General features: G+C 45.0%; 1 protein-coding gene and 1 pseudogene across 1 annotated transcript in view; one reads left to right on the top strand and one right to left on the bottom strand.

The window, feature by feature from the left end:
- The window catches only part of ANXA2 (annexin A2), a 50794-nt gene that overhangs the window by 20978 nt on the left and 10459 nt on the right, over positions 1-19357 (top strand). Inside the window, exons 4-5 of the mRNA XM_004374620.2 lie at positions 11248-11342; positions 15412-15525. Of these exons, the coding sequence (XP_004374677.2) occupies positions 11248-11342; positions 15412-15525 (209 nt within the window). The remainder of the gene's footprint in view (positions 1-11247; positions 11343-15411; positions 15526-19357) is intronic.
- LOC105756197 (U6 snRNA-associated Sm-like protein LSm5 pseudogene) lies at positions 5565-8388 on the bottom strand (annotated as a pseudogene).

Here is a 19357-nt window from a genome sequence, read left to right as displayed (position 1 = left end):
TCCCCATTGTCCGTGCACTGATGTACCATTGACTTTCCCCATTGTCTGTGCACTGATGTACCATTGACGTCCCCATTGTCCGTGCACTGATGTACCCATTGTCCGTGCACTGATGTACCATTCGCGTCCCTGTTGTCTGTGCACTGATGTACCATTGACTTCCCCATTGTCCGTGCACTGATGTACCATTGACTTCCCCATTGTCCGTGCACTGATGTACCACTGGCATCCCCGTTGTCCGTGCACTGATGTACCATTGACTTCCCTGTTCTCCGTGCACTGATATACCATTGGCTTCCCCGCTGCCCGTGCACTGATGTACCATTGACTTCCCCGCTGTCCGTGCACTGATGTACCATTAGCTTCCCTGCTGTCCGTGCACTGATGTACCATTAGCTTCCCCGCTGCCCGTGCACTGATGTACCATTGACTTCCCCGCTGTCCGTGCACTGATGTACCATTAGCTTCCCTGCTGTCCGTGCACTGATGTACCATTAGCTTCCCCGCTGCCCGTGCACTGATGTACCATTGACTTCCCCGCTGTCCGTGCACTGATGTACCATTAGCTTCCCTGCTGCCCGTGCACTCATGTACCATTGGCTTCCCTGTTGCCTGTGCACTTTCAGGAAGGATTGCTGGAAGGAAGCCGCCTGTGGCAGAGGGTTGGTTGGTCAGTTGCCTTTAAACACTAGGATTTCAACAGGAGCAGACAAGGGCTGGCATGGATTGTGGGAGGGCGAAGAGCTGGACAGAGGTCTATGGGCTGGCACTGCCTATACCGGCCAGAAGGTCCCTGAAGCAGCTCTCGTCCATCCCTTCTTCTCAGCCCTATCATCTCTCACCAGGGCGGGTATGGCACCTGTCTTTTGTAGGTCTCCCTGCCCCATCCCATCCAGATTCTCTTAGCTCCATCTCCAGGCTCTGTTCAGTGCTCCAAACAGGACCGTGCTCTGCATGTGCTCTGTCGGGAGGATGCTGCCCCTTCCTCCCCGCTTCTGGCGTCAGACAGCTCCCTCCCACTCGCTTCACAGGCTGAGCCTTTGCACGGGCTCTTCCCCCAGCTTTCCCCTGAGGAGGAGACAGAACCAGTTATTCTGTGGTCTGTGTGCTCGCAATACATTACCTACTCACTTGTAGCTCTTACCATGTTGTGTTATAATTATTTATGTATGGATTTGTCTCTCCCACTGGACTGTGAGCTCCTTGAGGGCAAGGGCTTTATTTCATTAACCATTTTAAATGCCCAGTGGTTACAGGGACACAGCAGAACACAGGTGAGTGCAGGTGAGTGGGGACGCAGGTCTGCACACATGGTGACGAGGCAGCAAAGGACAGTTCCGGAATCTCCGTCCCCTGGATCACTGGCCCCTAGAGAGCGTAGACTCATTTCCACTAAATGAGCATAGCCCGTTCTCATAAGTCTGCTTTGTTTTCAGATTCCAGTGTGAAAAGGATCTCGGTATTTCTTGACTGTTACCTAGACCAAATGCATGATTGTTTTGTGTCTGCCCTGGCTTGAGGTAGACCCTGCAGTTACTTACCTTAACTGTGTCTACTTAGAAGCCGAGTAAAGCCACGCAAAAGTAGTATTATTGCTTAATTAACAAGAGGCTTCTGAGACCTAAATCTGTAGGAGTCTCTTGGTCTAGATTGGCCTTGGGTTAAATATATACTGTGGCGTGCACAGCACAGCTGTGAATGGTTTACCATATGGGTCTAAATAACTAGAAAGCAAAGTCAGCTAAATTAGAAAAGGATGAATGTGACCAGGTAGAATAGACTGTAATTAGGATGGCTCGAGAGTCGGTGTAAATGCCAGTAAACTGGTACAGTTTCGGTCTCTCTGTGGGGAGGGAGGGTGATGAGCTGCCCTATTATTATTGCCACTTTTGATTTTAGCAGTATTTGTGTTCTCTGGAAGGGACACGAAAAGCAGCTCGCCCCCCACCCCCCTGTAAGGGCCAGTATAGAAGTGTAGCGGCAGCAAGGTTTTGCATTTGTTTTTCCCCTTTACTTTTAAAATGGAACCCCCCAAGATTCCCGGCAGGGCCAAGAGACCAACTTTCCCTGCTAACGCAAGGCCAGCCAGGGTGTGTATTTTTGGTGTCACCCGGACACCTGAAGGTGCATTCACCTGTGCACAGCAGTTAGGAGTATCTTGTCTCGAGAGTGTCAGGAGGAAGACTGGTGCTGAGAAGTGGCCTCTCCCCTGGAGGTGCGGAATCTTCCCCTGGGGATGGGAGGTGAGGAGGCAGACTGACAGGAAGCCTGAGGTGGGGGTGAGAGAGGGCCTGAGAGAAGGCCGCTGAGTCACGCCCCGGGCCCTCTCACCCTCAGAGGGCTCGTGCTCCCAGACGGGACAGAAGGCTTCCAGGTGCTGAGGCCTTCCTTCCCTCTGTGTATTGAAATTTACCTTAGACCGAGTTCTCATAGCAGTGCTGGCGGCAAAGAGAGGCCAGGGCTGAGCCGCCTTTATTCTGCGGACACAGATATTCTTCCTCATGGTGCCTGTCTACATGGCTGTGTAAGTGTCAAACCCAAACCAACTGGCCCGTAAAAGGGGGAAGGAGCCCCTGATGCCTTTCTAATTGTAGGTATCAGTTTTCATCGCCTGCCTCTTTGAAGCTTTTTCTTTTTTGTAAACACTGTTACCTCTTTTCGCTGAGAAAATCCAAGCACCAGCATCACCCCGGGACAATAGAAGTGTTGTTATTGGTTGCTGTCAAGTTGCTCACGGCGACCCCTTGTGTGCAGAGTAGAACTGCACCATAGGGTTTTCAAGGCTGTGACCTTTCAGAAGTAGATTCCCAGGCTATTCTTCCGAGGTGCCTCTGGTTGGGTTTGAACTGCCAACCTTTTAGTTAGTAGTCCAGCGCTTAACCATTTGTGCCACCCAGGGCCTCTTACAGGTGTCAGCGATGCTGAGACGATAAATAGTAACTTCTCCATTATCAGTTGAGTCGAGACTGGGCATGCTGACTTTGCTTGGATCTGTCCAGATATTTTTATTTTCTGTCTCATGAGGTTGATGGAGAAGCAGAGCCCGAAATGGTGCTTACATTCTCTGTGTATTCCTTCATTTACCATTTGATTTGGTTTGAATCTTGAGTGGCGGCCTACCTTGTGTTTTCCTGCAAGTCCTATAGACTATTTCAGAAATATAATTTTATGCATGGAAGGCAGATGGGGGTCTAGATTATTCAGGTATCTAATGAATTACCACATAGATTACACCTTCAGTCCTTTCTAAGGGACCCAACTGAGGTGAGATCAGAGCAAAATGGAAACAGAAGAAATTTGTTTTCTGTGCCAAACCTCCTTCCTTGGCTCTTGGTGAAGCCAGCCTCTCCCCGAGTTGGGGCCATGTCCTCTGGCTGTGCCAGAGCTGGGAGAGGCCCCCTGTTCCCCAGTCTCCACCCACCCCGAGTGGTGCTGGGTTTTTATCCCATCACACTCAGGCAGCTGGCAGAGTTTATCCCACGGCTGGACCAGAAAACTAATGTGCTAATGACAAAAATGTCCCCATTCTCCTCTGTGCATTATATTTTCACAGACCCAAAATAGAATGCACTCATCTGCTCTGAGCATTGTGCTATTTGAAAGAATTATCTAGGTGGGATCAAATTGACAACGACAACTAGAAAGGTTAGATGAGAAGCTTAGGGGGCAGTGAGTTTAAGATAATGATGGTGGAATAATTTGGAAAAGGATAGCAAGGGTGGTAGCACAACCTGAAGAATGTAACCAGTGTCACTAAATTGTACTTGTAGAAATTGTTGAAATGGTGTATCTTTGGCTGTGTATACATTCACCAAAATGGGAAATTTTTTTTTTTTAATTGAATGCACGCAGGGGTAGGTCTGCAACAGAGCAGCTAAGTGAAGACTGTAGACAGGTTCCTGATCATTAGCTCAGCAGTCCTTTCTGCATCCCTGTAAAAAAAGTATGATCATTGTCTCTGATTTATAGGGTAAGAAATCAAGCTGGAGGGAGGTAGCTAACTCTTTCAGTTCTGAGTCTCACACAGTTTCTACAGCACCACTTCTGTTGCCCGCACTTATCCAGGTGTCTCCCTTTGCATCTGCCACCCGCCCAGAGGTCTACCCCTGTGAGCAGACCCTGTTGAGGCAGCCCAAAGGGGTGGTTCTGATAGCAGGAATTCTGGGCCAGGCAGCACCATGGCTGACTGTGGAGAAGATGCTTTTGAGCAGTGGTGTGGGAGGGGAGAAGGAGAGGAAAGGGCTTATTTTCCCTAAAATGGCACCAGTAGGTGGATGATGGGTTGCTGTAGGAAGCTTGTGAAGGACTGCCTTTCTCCTGCCGAGTTGTTAATGGTTCTTTCCAGAGAAGAGTCTTCGAGCTCTTTCTGTTGAAAAAAACCTCAGCTGGTGTCTTAGTTTCTCAGTGCTGCCATAACAAAAATTACCACACTGGGGGGGGCTTTAAGGAATAGACATTTATTTTCTCACAGTTCTGAAGACGAAAAGTCCAGATGAGGGTCTCAGCCATGCCAGTTCTTTCTGTGGACCTCTTCCCCAGTTTCTGCTGACTGCCAGCAGTCCTTGGTGTTCCTTTGCTGCTTATAGATACGTCCATGGCATCTTCCCGTGTCTTTGTATCTCTGTCTCTATTCTGCTCATTTTCTAAGACACCTCTCAGCAGTGATTAGGCGTAGGATCCACGCTTCTCTAGTATGACCTCATTAATATAAAAGAAAACTCTTATTTCCAAACAAGGTCAATTATAGGTACAAGTGTTAGAACTTCAGCATAACTTTTGGGGGACACCATTCAATTCATAACTGTTGGGTTAGCTCTTCAGTGGCCGTGAATTCTTATCAGGTGGCAAATCATTAGCTGCAGATTATTAAATGTACGTTTGGCACCGTACAGTAAGTCTAATTTTATACACATATGGACACAATTACTGTACCAACTTCTTTTTTGGCACTAGATTGAGGAGTGTCCAAGGAGAATGTCAAAAAGCTAAAAGCATGACTTATATAAATATAGGCTGGATAGGTGTGGAAGATTTAATTCATTGAGATAGGGCTGGTTTAAAGGGAAATTGGAGAGACGGAGTAGTTACAGGCACTGAAAAAAGAATGTTGGAAAAAGATTGCTAGACTTGATAGAAAAACAGATTAATGTTGCTAGGTAATATGAGGATGCCTTCGCACACTGAGGGGCGTGGTGAGAGTTCAATGATAGCTATATAGAAAGCACTTAGTAAAATGCCTGATGTGTAGTAAAACCAAAAAAACAGTTGCAGGCAAGCTGATCCCTACTTATGGCAGCCCCACACGTGTCAAAGTAGAACGGTGGCTGGTTTTTCAGAAGTAGATCGCCAGGACTTTCTTCTGAGGCACCTCTGGGTAGACTGGAACCTCTAACCTTTTGGTCAGCAGCCAAGTGCTTAACCATTAGCACCACGCAGGGCCTCCTGGTACCTAGTAGGTGCTCAGTAAAGGGTTATGCTCACTGCCGTGAAGTCGATTCTGACTCATAGCAACCCCACAGTGTTTCCAAGGCTGTAAATCTCTATGGAAGCAGACTGCCACATCTTTAATAAACAAAATCTGTCCACATGGACACACCCATGGGTCTGTGGCCCTCTCTTCTGTTTATGGCATGCCTCTGACCACTTGTTGTAAAGGTGATTTTCTTCTGAGGTTTGAAACTGATATATTTAGTTATGAGTCTGTGCAGAGTTGTGGTGATTCCCCTGAGCTGGATGAGGAGAGGATCTGGGCAGTTTCCCTTTACCTTCCAGCTTGTCAGCCTCCAGCCGCAGCCCCCTGAGCCCCTCAGCACACACAAATGAAATACATTCTCTTTGTGCAGTCAGAGTGTCTCGGTAGATGTGAGTCAGCATCCTGTTCAGAATGGCCCGTTGGTTCTTTGCCACAGACAGTAAAGACACACATTTTCCGTGGACTGCCAGGCTGGGGGCTGACTTGGGATTTCCAGGGCAGAGAGGAGGGAAAATCTCCAGGAGGCTGATTTTGTGGTTTTGGACTCAGCCATTATCTTAGACTGGAAATGCGTTCTTTGTGCTTTAAAAATACTGCGGGTGGTACAGGGGCCTGGGACCCTGGAGTTTCCTGCTTGAGCGCCACTGTCTGTGGGGCTACCTGCGACATTCCCTTAGCAAAGTCACGGCTTCCGGGTGACTAGCATTTGGAACAGTGACTGACCTTGCCTCACACCCCATCAGATCCTGCTGTTGAAAACGTTTTTTGTGGATAGCCGATTGGATTAGCTGACTGTTTTCATTCAAGGAGCAAATGTTCAGAATTTCTTTGTGCTGTTTTCCATGAACCAAAAGCAAACCCGTTGCCGTAGAGTCGATTCTGACCATGGAGACCCATGTGTTACAGAGCAGAGCTGCTCCGTAGGGTTTTCTTGACTGTCATCTTTTCAGAAGCAGACCACCAGGCCTTTCTTCCATGGCACACTGGGTGGGTTCAAACTTCTAACCTTTGGGTTAATAGTTAAGCACCAACCGTTTGCGCCACCCAGGAGCCAGATAAATGTGTATCTCAGCTCCTCAGCAATCTTGAAAACCTTAACTTCTATTATTTTTTAACCAAAAACACCTTGATTTTAGTCTTCAAATAGCAAACTGTTTACTCTTTTTTTCTAAGATAATCCCGATTAACTTACAAAAATTGGCATTTACAATGCACCTTCAAAGCATTTCCCTTTAAGGAGAAAGTTAGCATTATAGAATCTCAAGATTAAAAATTTAAAAAAAAACTATTTTGTTGCCTTTCTAAGACAAAATGGAAGCTAGCATAAATCAGGAAAATCCTCTCAGACTTCAGGTCCTTCTCCTCCAGCAAAAAGATTGTTATATAATGTCCATTTAGTAAAATCTGATCTAATTTAGTAATCCCTCTTGCTTCTGGTGTGATTTCAAAGTCAGTAACACAATATTGACAAAGTCGTCAAAAGCTAGAAGCCAGCAATTTCCTTACCACTCTTCATCACAGTGTGACTTCTTGGCTCTGGGCACTTGTCCACAAGCTCTAGCGGCCACAGCTATGACGGGTTGGTGGTAGGATTAGCCGCCAAGGCTACGCCGGAAGTCTCTATTAGTTTTTAAAAAGAAAAATTTAAAAATCTGCCTGGCTAACAGAGTTTGCCGTGTTCTCACCTACATTCTGTGGGACCCCCCCCCATCACTCTTTGCATATGGGCCTTTGCTTACGTTATTTTGTGAGCATCTGTATGAAACGGAAGAGAATGGAATAGGAAAAGGAAGTGCTATCCAGGTTGGTTGCATTCTCTATGCTTTTGCCCCCCGCACGGTTTCTTGTAGCCCCTGGGCCCCCGTGCGCAGCAAACACTTCCCTAAGCATTGGAGCAGGAGCGTCTGAGGGTGCAAATCCAGAGAGGCAGAGCCCTGTCTCCTAGGCCATCTCTGCCTGCTGTCAGGAACTATGTTAGATTCAGAGCTTTTCTAGCGCTGGCGCTCTGCGCATTGTTGATGATGATTGTGTCACCATAGGCAGCTGAGTGTCCCGTCCTCATCCTTCAGCTGCATCCTGGGCGGGAATGGTGAGTAACCCCTGACCCTCGCAGCTTCCACCTGTACCGAGCTGTTTCCACAGGAACGAACCGCCTCCCCAGTCACGTGGCGGTGGCGGGTGGAGAGGAAGCGGCAGTGTTCTGAAGATAAGATGGTTGTATCCCACTGGGAGATAAGTGCGTTCTGGTGTTAAGATGTAGGAGTGAGCACGTTTATGCCTTAAGTGGCTTAGACGAGGCAATTGATCCTGGGCCCCACAATTCTGTGCCCTTTTCCAGTTCAGTTTGAAACATGCAGACAATGGGCGTGGGAGAAAGAGCTGATGCAGGAGAGGTTCTCGGGGGCCTTCCACTTGAGAGGTAGCCTCCATTTAATTTCTCTGTAGTTTCTGGTCTTCGCATTTGTGGAGTGGATCAGATTGTTTACTTGGAAAGGCTCCCAGCACGTTGGATGCTGCATCTCAGCAGGCTATTTGCTTGCTAAATAATTTAGGTAAAATGCATTTAGATTCCTTCAGACTGGAGTTGTTCCTGCCTCCCAGGTGAGATTCAGGTTAACCACCCCAAGCGCTTTACAGGGATTTCCAGCAATTGGATTGAATTCCGACTCTGCTGGCTGGACGCTTAGCATCTCACTGCTGTGGAAGAAAAGGCAAAGCGGTGTTTCGTTGACAAAGCATGGGATTGCACCGCGGTTTGTGGAGTGAGCTCCTGTTAGGTGCTGTCCCTGACCTGGGATTAGGGCAAAGGTCGGCATTTCTTTCCCTAAAATTGTTGTAGACCCTGTGCCTCATGGAAGCAGTTGATGGAAGTGCATGTCAGCAGATTTGTGAAGACCTTTGCGTTCCCCACCCATGGTTGTGCACCTGTCAGTAATCACCAGGGAGCTTGTTGAAATACTGCTTCCTGAGCCCCAAGCCCTAGAAAGTCTTAATGAGTAGGTCTGAGGTGGGGCCCAAGGGACTGTGTTTTAAATAAGTACCTCATGGGATGCTAATGCACGTTGGCCTGGGATCACATTCCGGCACAAACATCAACTTTACATTTGTTTCCAAGACACAATCATTTTTTTATGGGTCTGTGTGTCTGGTATGCATTCAGGTCAGCGGCCCTTAAATTGATTTCAGGAAATATTGAAATCAAAGTTAAAGGATATAGTGGTATTTTACTGAGGTTCTTTAGCATTTTTAGATTTGGGTAATAAAGTTAAGTAGAAGGCAAAAAGCACATTTATAAACAGTGGTTTTCCTAACGTAGAGTTGTTCTTGTTAGGTGCTGTCGAGTTGATTTCAGCTCATAGTGACTCTATGTGACAGAACAGAACTGCCCTATAGGGTTTTCTAGGCTGTACTCTTTATGGGAACAGATCGCCAGGTCTTTCTCCCATGGAGCCACTGGTTGGGATCGAACCACCAACTTTTTGGTTAGCAGCCAAGCACTTAACCGTTGTGCCACCAGGCCCCTTAATATAAAGTTAGAGCCATAGAATTTTTGAGACAGAAAGAGAGAAAAGGGGGAAAGTATATGTATGGGTAGGCATGCACTCACACATTACCCAGACCCACATCCACCAAAGTAGTCTCATATCCTTAATGGGTCTTTGGAGAAATCCATCTTGCCCATGCTGAAGTGAAACTAAAGGGGAGTTAGAACTTGATTATATCTGCCAGCGCTCCGAGGAAGCAGTAACTGCACCAAGAGAATGGATTTCGTTTGTGTGAGTTGAGGGGCTCAGAGGACCCTCAGTGTGAAGACCAACTTGTTGGAAAGTAAAGGAAAACTGCCCAGCTCCTCTTCTTCTCCAGATCATGGGGAAAACCTGACTCCACTTGGCCTGTTGGAGGTTGGTGTTCAGGCTCCCTTGCTGGAGACCCACGGAGAACGCGTGTTTACACAAATGACAGTTAGAGCTAGGACTCAATCTCTTTGACCTGAGCTTCCTTATCTATAAACCAGAAATAGAAACAGCTATCCCCACGTGGTTGTTGTGAGGATTAAATAAGATAGCTTGTGTCAGGATGTTTTGGAAGCTGAAGAGAATTATATACCGCATTTTATGCAAATAACATGCATCTCCTGTGTTTGCCAACTGCGCCCCCCCCTGCAAAGTATTTTCATAAGCATGCTATGCCCATTGCAGCAATATGTAAAAAAAGAAAAAGAAAATTGGCATGGTGGTGCTTACGAAAATACCTCCCAGGGGGAGGGCGTGATTGGCAAACAAACGTGGAAAGCCTGTGTTATTTGCTATTTGTTATTTTGTTGAGGTTCTTCAGCATTTTTACATTCGGGTAATAAAGTTAAGTAGAAGGCAAAAACATCTTTAAAAACAGTTGTTTTCCTAGCATAAAGCTGTTAGGTGCTGTCGAGTCAATTCCAGCTCCTAGTGACTCCATGTGACAGAGTTGAACTGCCGTAGAGACAGTTTCAGTGTTGAAATCAGCGTCTTCGAAGCAATCTCATATATAGCAGTTGGGCTCTTTTGTTTACATTGGCTGCTCTAAAAATTGGAGCTGAAGTTAAAATAGATGCTGCAGTTAACTCTGAAATGTTATTTATTTTTATACCCAGAAATTCTAACTTTATGCTTTTTGATCTTTCTAACACGCTTGAGAATTCCGGATATGTTCTCTGCCAGTCTGCTCACTGCCTTTGCCTCAAAGCACCGTGATTCTGACCTTTCTGTTTGTTAGGGGACCCTCCGATTTCCTGAAGTAGCCTCTGAAGAAAGACTGTTCATGGTTCGTGTGTGAACTTGTTGGCTTAGCAATTCTGCTCTCTCACCCAAAAATTACATATCCAATTATGGCAAAGACTCTTCGTTTTATTAGACAAAGTTCATAATCAGTTGGGAGAGAGACCTTTCACACTCTGAATTCTTAAAATGGTGCCTTCTTAAGTTAAATGGCATGTTGGGAGTATTTCGAATATAAAATGGGAAACTTCCAGATGCCAGAAGGCGTTGCTTATCTTTGTGAATACACATGTTCCAATTAAAATAGGTACTGAAATATTTCGGTGGCACTTCAGAACTCCCAATTTAGATTTAATTTAGATTAAACCATTTTCTCTTTTTAATAAAGTTGTAAAATTGATGATTAAAATTGCCTAGAAGATTAAAAGCAGTGGAACGTTTATTTTCCTTACAAAACAATTTAGTCTTCAATAAGTATGATTGTATAATCAATTACGCTATTAAAATACAGCTGCCATATTAAATCTGACTCATTTGTCATGACAGTTTCTATAATTATAGAAATTATACCTAGCTGCTTATATAGCTGTAATCCTGCAATAAATATAAATAATCGTCTCTATTAATTCAGTCTGCAGTTACTGTCTATTAAATCCCACTTAAATGGCAATTTGAGGACTTTCATTTAAAATCCTGCTAAATCTTTGTTGTTCCATCTGACTGCCAAAGCCCCACAAATGCACCTCCTGCTGTTGATTCTAGAAACCAGTTTATGAATAACATAGTTTTTTGTTTTTAATACAAACATTTAAAGTCCTTTAGGTTTGAGGCTATCAGGAAAAAAAGAAAAAGAAGGTGTACATGTTGGGTAGGGGGCACTGACAAAAGAAAGACCAAATCTCAGTATCTTAGTATTTCAGTTTGGAAAACAGTATAGAATTTCAGCTTGAAAAATTCTACTTCAAGCCAAATTACTATAGCAAGTGGTTGAGTAACTGTTCACGAATTGTATTTCCGTAGGTGTGGATGAGGTCACCATCGTCAACATTTTGACCAACCGCAGCAATGCACAGAGACAGGACATCGCCTTCGCCTACCAGAGGAGGACTAAAAAGGTACAGCAGTTATAGGGATGAAGGACAATCCTCGTCACGTTTAATTTCCTTAGCCATTGCCTTTTCTTTTCATCAGTTCTGGCTCGTATTGAAAAGATGGCCTGTCACCAGCAAGAGCCTTCTGGGACACTCGGGTACCTGAGGTTTTCCGCTTGCCTCTTGGCAAGGGTTACTTCTCACACACACCCGGCCCCTGGAGTGGTTGGGTGCTCACACATAAAGACAGCACCCTCCTCCAACCCGGAAGGCCTGGAGGGAGGAGTTCTGGGAGTAGAAGTTAGAAAGGAATAGAGACAACAATAACAATAGGTTCCTAGGGCTGCTGTGACAAATGACTGCAAACTGGGTGGGTTACAATAACGGAAAAGTACTCTGTCAGTTCTGGAGGCCAGAAGTCTGAAATCACCGTATTGGTAGAGCTGCACTCCTGAAGGAATCTAGAGGGAGAATCCTTCCTTGCCTCGTCCAGCTCCTGGGGGCTCCCAGAGTTCCTTCCTTGGCTTGTGGCCGCCTAACTTCAGCCTCTACCTCCATCTTCACGTGGTCTTGTCATTGTCTGTCTCTTATAAAGACACTTGACCCTGGAGTTCGGACCTGCTTGGATAATCCAAGACGATCGCTTCTCGAGAGCCTTGACTTAATTACATCTGCAAGGACCCTTTTTCCAAATAAGGTCACTTTCACAGATCCCGGGCTTAGAACAGGGGTGGATCTTTTTGGGGCCATCGTTAATGCACTACAGGTAGCATTTATAGAGTGCTTACTTTGTACCAGATACCGTGTCAAGCTCTCTGCATGGAGCGACTCATTTTATCTTCCTGATTTCTGCTGACTCTTGATGTCTATAGTTTCATCTTAGGACACTTAGCCCCCACTGAGTATTGATCCGGACACACTCCTCTTATTCTTAAAAAATACACTTGAATACTTCAGAGCACAGTAACAGATGGCCTTACCTGGTAGTTCATTTGCTCTACCAGGTGATCTTCAACGTGCCGTGTTCCCACTCTTTAAAGAGACTTTGTGTGTTTTTTCCCTTGCTTGTCCACCAGTGGTTGAGGAACATCCCAGGAGTTGTTCATCCTGAGTTTGTTGCAGTGTTAGTAAATTTTATTTTTAGGGACTTGCTGCTTTATTTTTAACTTCTTGCTATTTAAAACTTTTGATTTATTCTTGGGCGGCGCCCTAAGTGTGGTTTCCTGCAGCTCCCGTCTGAGTTAGGGTTTTCACTCGTAGCCACGGTGGAGATGAGGTGGAAGGATTCTGGTCCTACCTTTGAGATTTCTGCCCTTGGGGCTGACGTGCCCACCGGGATCCTAGTAGTTGTAGGTCAAGCCCTGATACAGCTCCCCCTTCCAAACAGTGGGGAAGGACATAAATAGGAAAGTGTCTGGCTTCTGTCATCCCATGTGCATTAACATTCCTCTTCAGCCAGACTCGTATTAATCTCCTGTAGAGAGGCGTAGAGGGTGTGCTTTATTTCTCCTGCTTCCCAGAAGGATCTGAGAGCTGGCAGAGCCGAGTTCCAGGTGGAGCAGAAGGCCCACCTCTTTGACAAAATATCTGGAATTGCTCCTTCAGTTGTCACTTATGGAGTGTGGTCTTGAACACACTTGAGCTTATGGATGTATGCACAAATGTAGAAGTCTGGATCTTGATTTCAAATTAGGTAGAGAACAAAACTCTCATGTAGCCCCTTAGAAGGAAGATTCAAGCGGGGTTCAGTGACCTCACCAGCTAGGGACAGGGATAGCTCACTGTCCTACTGATCCTTGATGTCCCTCAGCCTTGGGTCAAGGAACATTGTCATCTTTTACAGGGAGATACTTACACTACCTGAGATACTCTCTGAAGGCAATGTCGGGAGCAGAACCTTGTTGTTTCCAATGAGCTGTTTGCAGGATAAAGGAGAAAATCTTGTATTATAGAGCAGCTTTAGGGAAATGGAACACGGCTGTCTGGATTTCAAGGTGATAAGCTTGGAGAGGGGGCCCTGGTGGTGCAGTGGTTAACCAACAGGTCAGCAGTTCGAATCCACCAGCCCCTCCTTGGAAACCCTATGGGGCAGTTCTTCTCTGTCCTATAAGGTCGCTATGAGTCGGAACCGACTCGACAGCACGTAAAACAAACAAGAAGAGGCTTGGAGAGAGGGGCTGGAGAGAGGACTGGTTTTATGTTTCTTTCACGTTTAAGCAGATGCCAGATGCCAGGTCCCTCCACACCAGTTATGTTTATTTATCAGATGTTTCTGGAGCTTCTGTTGAGTGCAGAGCCCTGTGCTAGAAGCTATGAGAACCAGGAATTTGAATGCCTCTGAGGAGTTTATAACTTCCACTTACTTCCCTAAGAACTGGAAGAAATCAGTAGGTGCCCAAATGCTGTTTGAGGTTTGAACAAAGTTTAGGGGGGTGAGAATGGTAGAGGGCAGTGTCAAATGTAGGCTAAGTTTGGAATTAGCTAACCTCAAACTTCCAAATTGGAAAATTGGTGGTATCACTGGGAAGTGTTGCTATTAAAGGCCCACTGTAAGTGCTATGTGTTACTGGGGCATCAGGAAGCTGGAGAAAATAGGTGGCTAAAGGGTTGGGCCAGATGATTTCTAAGATCCATTTCATTTCTAACACTCTTGACACCCAAGAATGATTCAAGAAGATTCTCTTTGAGGCAAGTTGCAAATCACCTCTTATAGCCTGCAAGTACCTCAAGGGGCTAAACATTGTAGATACCATGAGATGCTATTGGAAAGCAGGAGAGAAAAAGATAAGGGAGAGAAGAGGTGGGAAAAATTAAAAAGAAAGAAAATGATTCTAATGGGAGACTCCAGTCATCACCCCATGCTGTGGGTTGCCTGTGTCTTGTAGGAAGTTTAATCCCCAAGGAAGCCTCTTTAAAAGCCACATTGGATTGGGGTGTCTGTGTATAGACATGGGTGGCAACTCAGACCTCTGACTTAAACTCTTGTGTTGATGGTGACCGTGAGAAATAGTCTGCAGTGGGGAAGTCAAGGGCACGACTGGGGGCCTTTCGTCCTCCTTCATCTTCATCACCACTCCCCCCCCCCATTTGGTTAGGACAAATGATATTTTCTCGGTCTTACATGAAAGTGTTTTGCAAACACAACTTCGTGACCCCACTCCCAGCCAATGCTGGAGTCACCGGTTCCTTCGGGAGACGCTCAAGAGCCATTCCTGACACGGCTGCTCAAACATCGTTTGCAGGGTGACATCAGGTGGCCACGTGGGCTCTACTTCCTGGGAGGCTACCCATTCTAACCACCTTCTTAGCAGGGACCTTGGGCCCCAGGAAGTGCCCTGCCTTCCACGGGGTGTTCAGACTCCAGCGTGTTGTAAACAAGGCGCCCTCACTTGGCAAGGTTTTTGTTGCTGTTGGTTAGCTGCGTGTTCAGTATTTTTTTTTTTTTAATTTTTTTAAATTGTACTTTAGATGAAGGTTTACAGAACAAACAGTTTCTCTTTAAACAGTTAGTACACATATTGTTTTGTGACATTGGTTAACAACCCCACGACATGTCAACACTCTCCCTTCTCGACCCTGGGTTCCCTGTCACCAGCTTTCCTGTCCCCTCCTGCCTTCTAGTCCTTGTTCCTGGGCTGGTGTGCCCCATTAGTTTGTTTTTGTTTTATGGGGCTGTCTAATTGTTGGCTGAAGGGTGAACCTTGGGAGTGACTTCATCACTGAGCTAAAACGGTGTCCTGGAGCCATACTCTCGGGGTTTCTCCAGTCTCTGTCAGGCCAGGAAGTCTGGTCTTTTTTTTTTTTTTTTGTCACACGGCCAGCTTTTGAGGAGCTGCACACTACTCCAGTTTCCTTTTCCTGCCCGGGGGAAGGCAACATCAGCTTGGGTTTTAAGGGGTTTTGTTAAAGAAAGTCTCATCTTTAGGTCTGTGACGTCTGGATCTGTTGAAAAGAATACAGATGAGGGATAGTTTGACAAAGCATCACCGCCTGCTTTATAAACAGACTCTTCTTAACTTTCGTTTTATGCGCCAGCTTTACAGTGAGTATTGGTTACCGACCAAGTTTTCCACAAGTGTCTGTTTTTCTGCAGGAACTTGCATCAGCACTGAAGTCAGCCTTATCTGGCCACCTGGAGACGGTGATTTTGGGCCTATTGAAAACACCTGCTCAGTACGATGCTAGCGAGCTGAAAGCGTCCATGAAGGTAAACATGTGTGGATTTAATCTCTGTCAAATCTGCCATTAATATCTGTGAATTACAGCTTTTTGAGTGTAATTAGGTGATTTTCAGTTTTGTTGAATTCTCATTTGGAACTTTTTTAAAAATGAACTGAAGCTATAAGTCTTGGGATTTGTACCAAAAATATTTCAATTGCTTTTTTAAAAAACTGGAGAAATTTCCTGATGCTGAGAAGTCAGTTACTAGCTGCTGCCGCTCGGCACCTGGGCAATTGGAATAGCGTTTGGAAAACTACTGCCTTGATTGCACTTCCTCTTTAAAGAGATACGTTGTGATGTTCAGGCAAAAGTAAAACTCATGGTTTTTGTTAAAGGAAGCTTGCAGACCCTGCTGTTGTGGACATGTCTTCTCTGGACCCTTTCCCTGTCATTGTTAGGTTCAAATTGGGGCAAAATCCGAACACCCAAGTGCAGAACCCCGAAGGGGTGGTTTCAGATCATGAAAGGTACCTGTATTTCATTCAAAGGATTGTAACACATACTATCTTTTATGGTTTTCTTTTGCAAAATTATTAATGAACACGGAATCCTAGGTTAAATTAGATAGTAAAAACTCCAGATGGGAACTTCCTTGAATTTTGTGCATATCTACAACATCAACTATTATATACGTGCAATAGGATGCAGAAACAGAAAGGCATGTTACAGCAAAGCATATGCAACCTTTCCAGAGCGCCTGGAACGTTTTCCGTTATCTGTTACTGCCCTCTGCTGACCTGACTGGGTAAAGCGTTTCCAGCGGGGGGGCGGCGGGAGGCCGTATTTCTGATTTTACTTATTTAAGTCCGAGTACATTTTCTGTGATGCCACAGTTCCTGAATTATGAAGAGACCAAGCTGTAAGCCTGTCACCAGAGCCCATGTCACAGTTCAGTGGTCACCCCTTTCCCCGGAGGGCGACTTGAGAGTGAGGCAGCTTCACATGCTGGGCATTTCCAGGGCCCTGAATTTGATAGCTCAGGGCTGCGGAGAAGTTCGGTGTGAAAGCGCTTTCCTCCTTCAGCTTAGCCCGTGCTTTGCTCAGTTTACCTGAGTGATCTGCTCCGAGTTTCTAGGAGGGCACTAAGGCAGCCCCTGGGTTATGAGCGAGCTCTGTTCCTCTCTCTGTCTTTAAGTCGAACTTGTAGGTGAGCTGGGACAGGTGCACGTGGTTCTTATTTAGCCTGACATGCGCTTTAGTGCAAGAAAAGGCTCGAAGCCTTTTCGGTGATTTGAAAGCTGCACATCCAGCAAGTGAAGGTGATTGTGATGAAGAATTTCTTGAGGGGAGGGGTTGGTTGAATCGTTTCCAAGTGAGGGCAAATTTACATAGCGTTAAAGGTATGTATGAGTTGTCTGTAAGTTGGATGTTCGTAACCCGGACATTCGTAACCCGGGGAATGCCAGCACTACAGGGAAGGTACAATTAAGGATGAGAAACTGTCAACAACACTTAATGATTCCGCTTGATGAAGATAACGCTCCTGAAAACTGAGTCTGGGAACTTTGGGCCGTAGATGAGCCGCCCTCACTGAGGTTTCTCCTGACCATCAACACTTCAGATCAGTTGATCTTATTTTCGTCGACAATCCATTTAGTTGCGATTCATGTGATTTTATGAGTATCTATTACTAGGTATTAGTGACTTGAAATGGATTTGCTTGAGCTGTCAGTCACTGCTGTAACCTGTGTAACTGGGCCCGATGAAAGGCGCTTTAACTGCGGAATCTTGGAGCTTGTGCCAGCTCTTCCATTAGCCATCACAGTTGAGTACCCTTCTGAAATCCTGAAAGCTCGAAGAGACATTAACTGAACTATGCTTAAAAAGAATCTGTTTTGACTTCTGGCAAAACCAGTGGCCGTATCTACGTTAGGTTTCAGTAGAATTGCCCTTGTGATAGGGACTGTGGACAGAGTGTGGAAAGCTTGGGCCAAGTTGTGGAAATTGCCAAGGTCCCCTTTGAGTGCAGAAACAAGACGACTTAGAATTCTCAGATATGTTGGTGGTGGAAGGCAGCGAATCTTACATTGCTATACCTTGACGTACATTGCTACAATGTGAGGATACAGGATTTCTTTCAATGCTTGAGTTATTTTTAGACTATATTTCCATCAACCTTGAGATTGAAGAACTGCCCCCTGAAAATATTTGAAGACATTTGGTAGTTGTTCTGTAACATTTGGATAGAATGTTGTGTAGACCTTTTGCGAACGAAGAGAGAAAGTTTGGCTTTGTCAGAACCTCAACAAATCATGATTTAAAACTCTGGAAGAAGAGGCATTGGCTCAGAGATTAGATTAGGAATAAAATTCAGAATTAACCATTGACCTGAGGCTTAGCTTATATTACACAAACCACTCTTTCGGGGGCATAGAAACTCTTATTAAGTTTAATTAATAGCTGACACACTTTTCATGTGGATAAGTCAGTTTCTTATTGTATTAACACCTTATAATTGATTTACATTTTAAACAGTTGTAATTCTACTTAGTTCAAAGTGATATTCCATATTCAGAAAGACAAGTATTAGAGAATCCTGATTATTAAATCTTGACTTTGATCATGAAGCCAGCTTTGAAATACATGTTTCACTGAGTCCTTTCATGCTATCTGGTACGCTCAAAAGTGTATATATTAAATTTGAATACATCACTCATCAAATTCTTATTCCTTAATAAAGCATTGGTGTCTAGCTTTATTTGGCACTTCATTATTTCCTTTTGCTTCCCTAAAATGCCCGAAGAGTGCATAATAATCAAGCAAAAGTGTAAGTGCAAGAATAAAATTTTTAACATTAACCCAATTTTACATTTCAAAGGAGTTGAAGCTAAAATTTTTATTTTATCTATACCTTTCCCCGGTAAAAAGGCTTATTCTAATCTAATGTTGCTGGCTGCAAATGATAACGTAAAATTTTTATATTCCTTTGTTTTAAATGAGAAGAATTGTTTAATCAAGAAAATCATTTCCCGTCTTTTTAAAATAAAGATAAAATAAATGAGTGAACATTATAAAGATTGAAAAATATAGAAAATCGGGAAGAAGAAAAATCTCCACCTTATAAACCCATCAGCGAAAGGCACCGACTTTTAACATTTTTGTGTATTTCATTTCTGACTCTTCCCACTCCCCCTTTTTTTTTTTTTTTTTTTTGGTGAAAATATACATAGCCAAAAATACACCACCTGAAAAATTTCTACATGCTCAGTTCAGTGACATCGACCACGCTCCTCCAACTGTGCTGTATTCTCAATTTAGATGAAGGTTTACAGAACAAAATAGTTTCTCATTAAACAGTACACATGATGCCCTATGACAAAGGCCAAAAACCTCACAACACATCAACACCGTCCCTACTCAACCCTGGGTTCCCTATCACTAGCTTTCCTGTCCCCTTCTGCCTTTCAGCATTTGTCCCTGGACTGCTGTGCCTCACCAGTCCTGCTTGGTTTTATGGGGCTGTCCAATCCCCAGCTGAACAGCAAACCTCGGAAATGACCCCACCACCGAGCCAAAAGGGTGTCTGGGGGCCGTACTCTCGGGGCCTCTCCAATCTCCTCTAGGCCAGCAAATCTGGTACATTTATGTGTGTTAGAATTTTGTTCTACATCCTTCTCCAGCTCTGTCCAGAACCTTCCACTGCAATCCCGGTCAGAGCAGTCAGTGGTGGTAGCCGGGCACCATCTAGCTGTACTGGACTCAGTCTGGTGGAGGCCTTGTTAGCTGTGGACAATTAGTCCTTTGGACTAATCTTTTCCTTGTATCCTGTTCTCTTCATTCTCCCTTGCTCCCGAAGGGCTGAGATCAGTGGAGTATCT

This window comes from Trichechus manatus, unplaced genomic scaffold, assembly GCF_000243295.1.
Source record: "Trichechus manatus latirostris isolate Lorelei unplaced genomic scaffold, TriManLat1.0 scaffold00030, whole genome shotgun sequence".
Lineage (NCBI taxonomy): Eukaryota > Metazoa > Chordata > Mammalia > Sirenia > Trichechidae > Trichechus > Trichechus manatus.
This window is presented reverse-complemented; position numbering and strand designations above follow the sequence as displayed.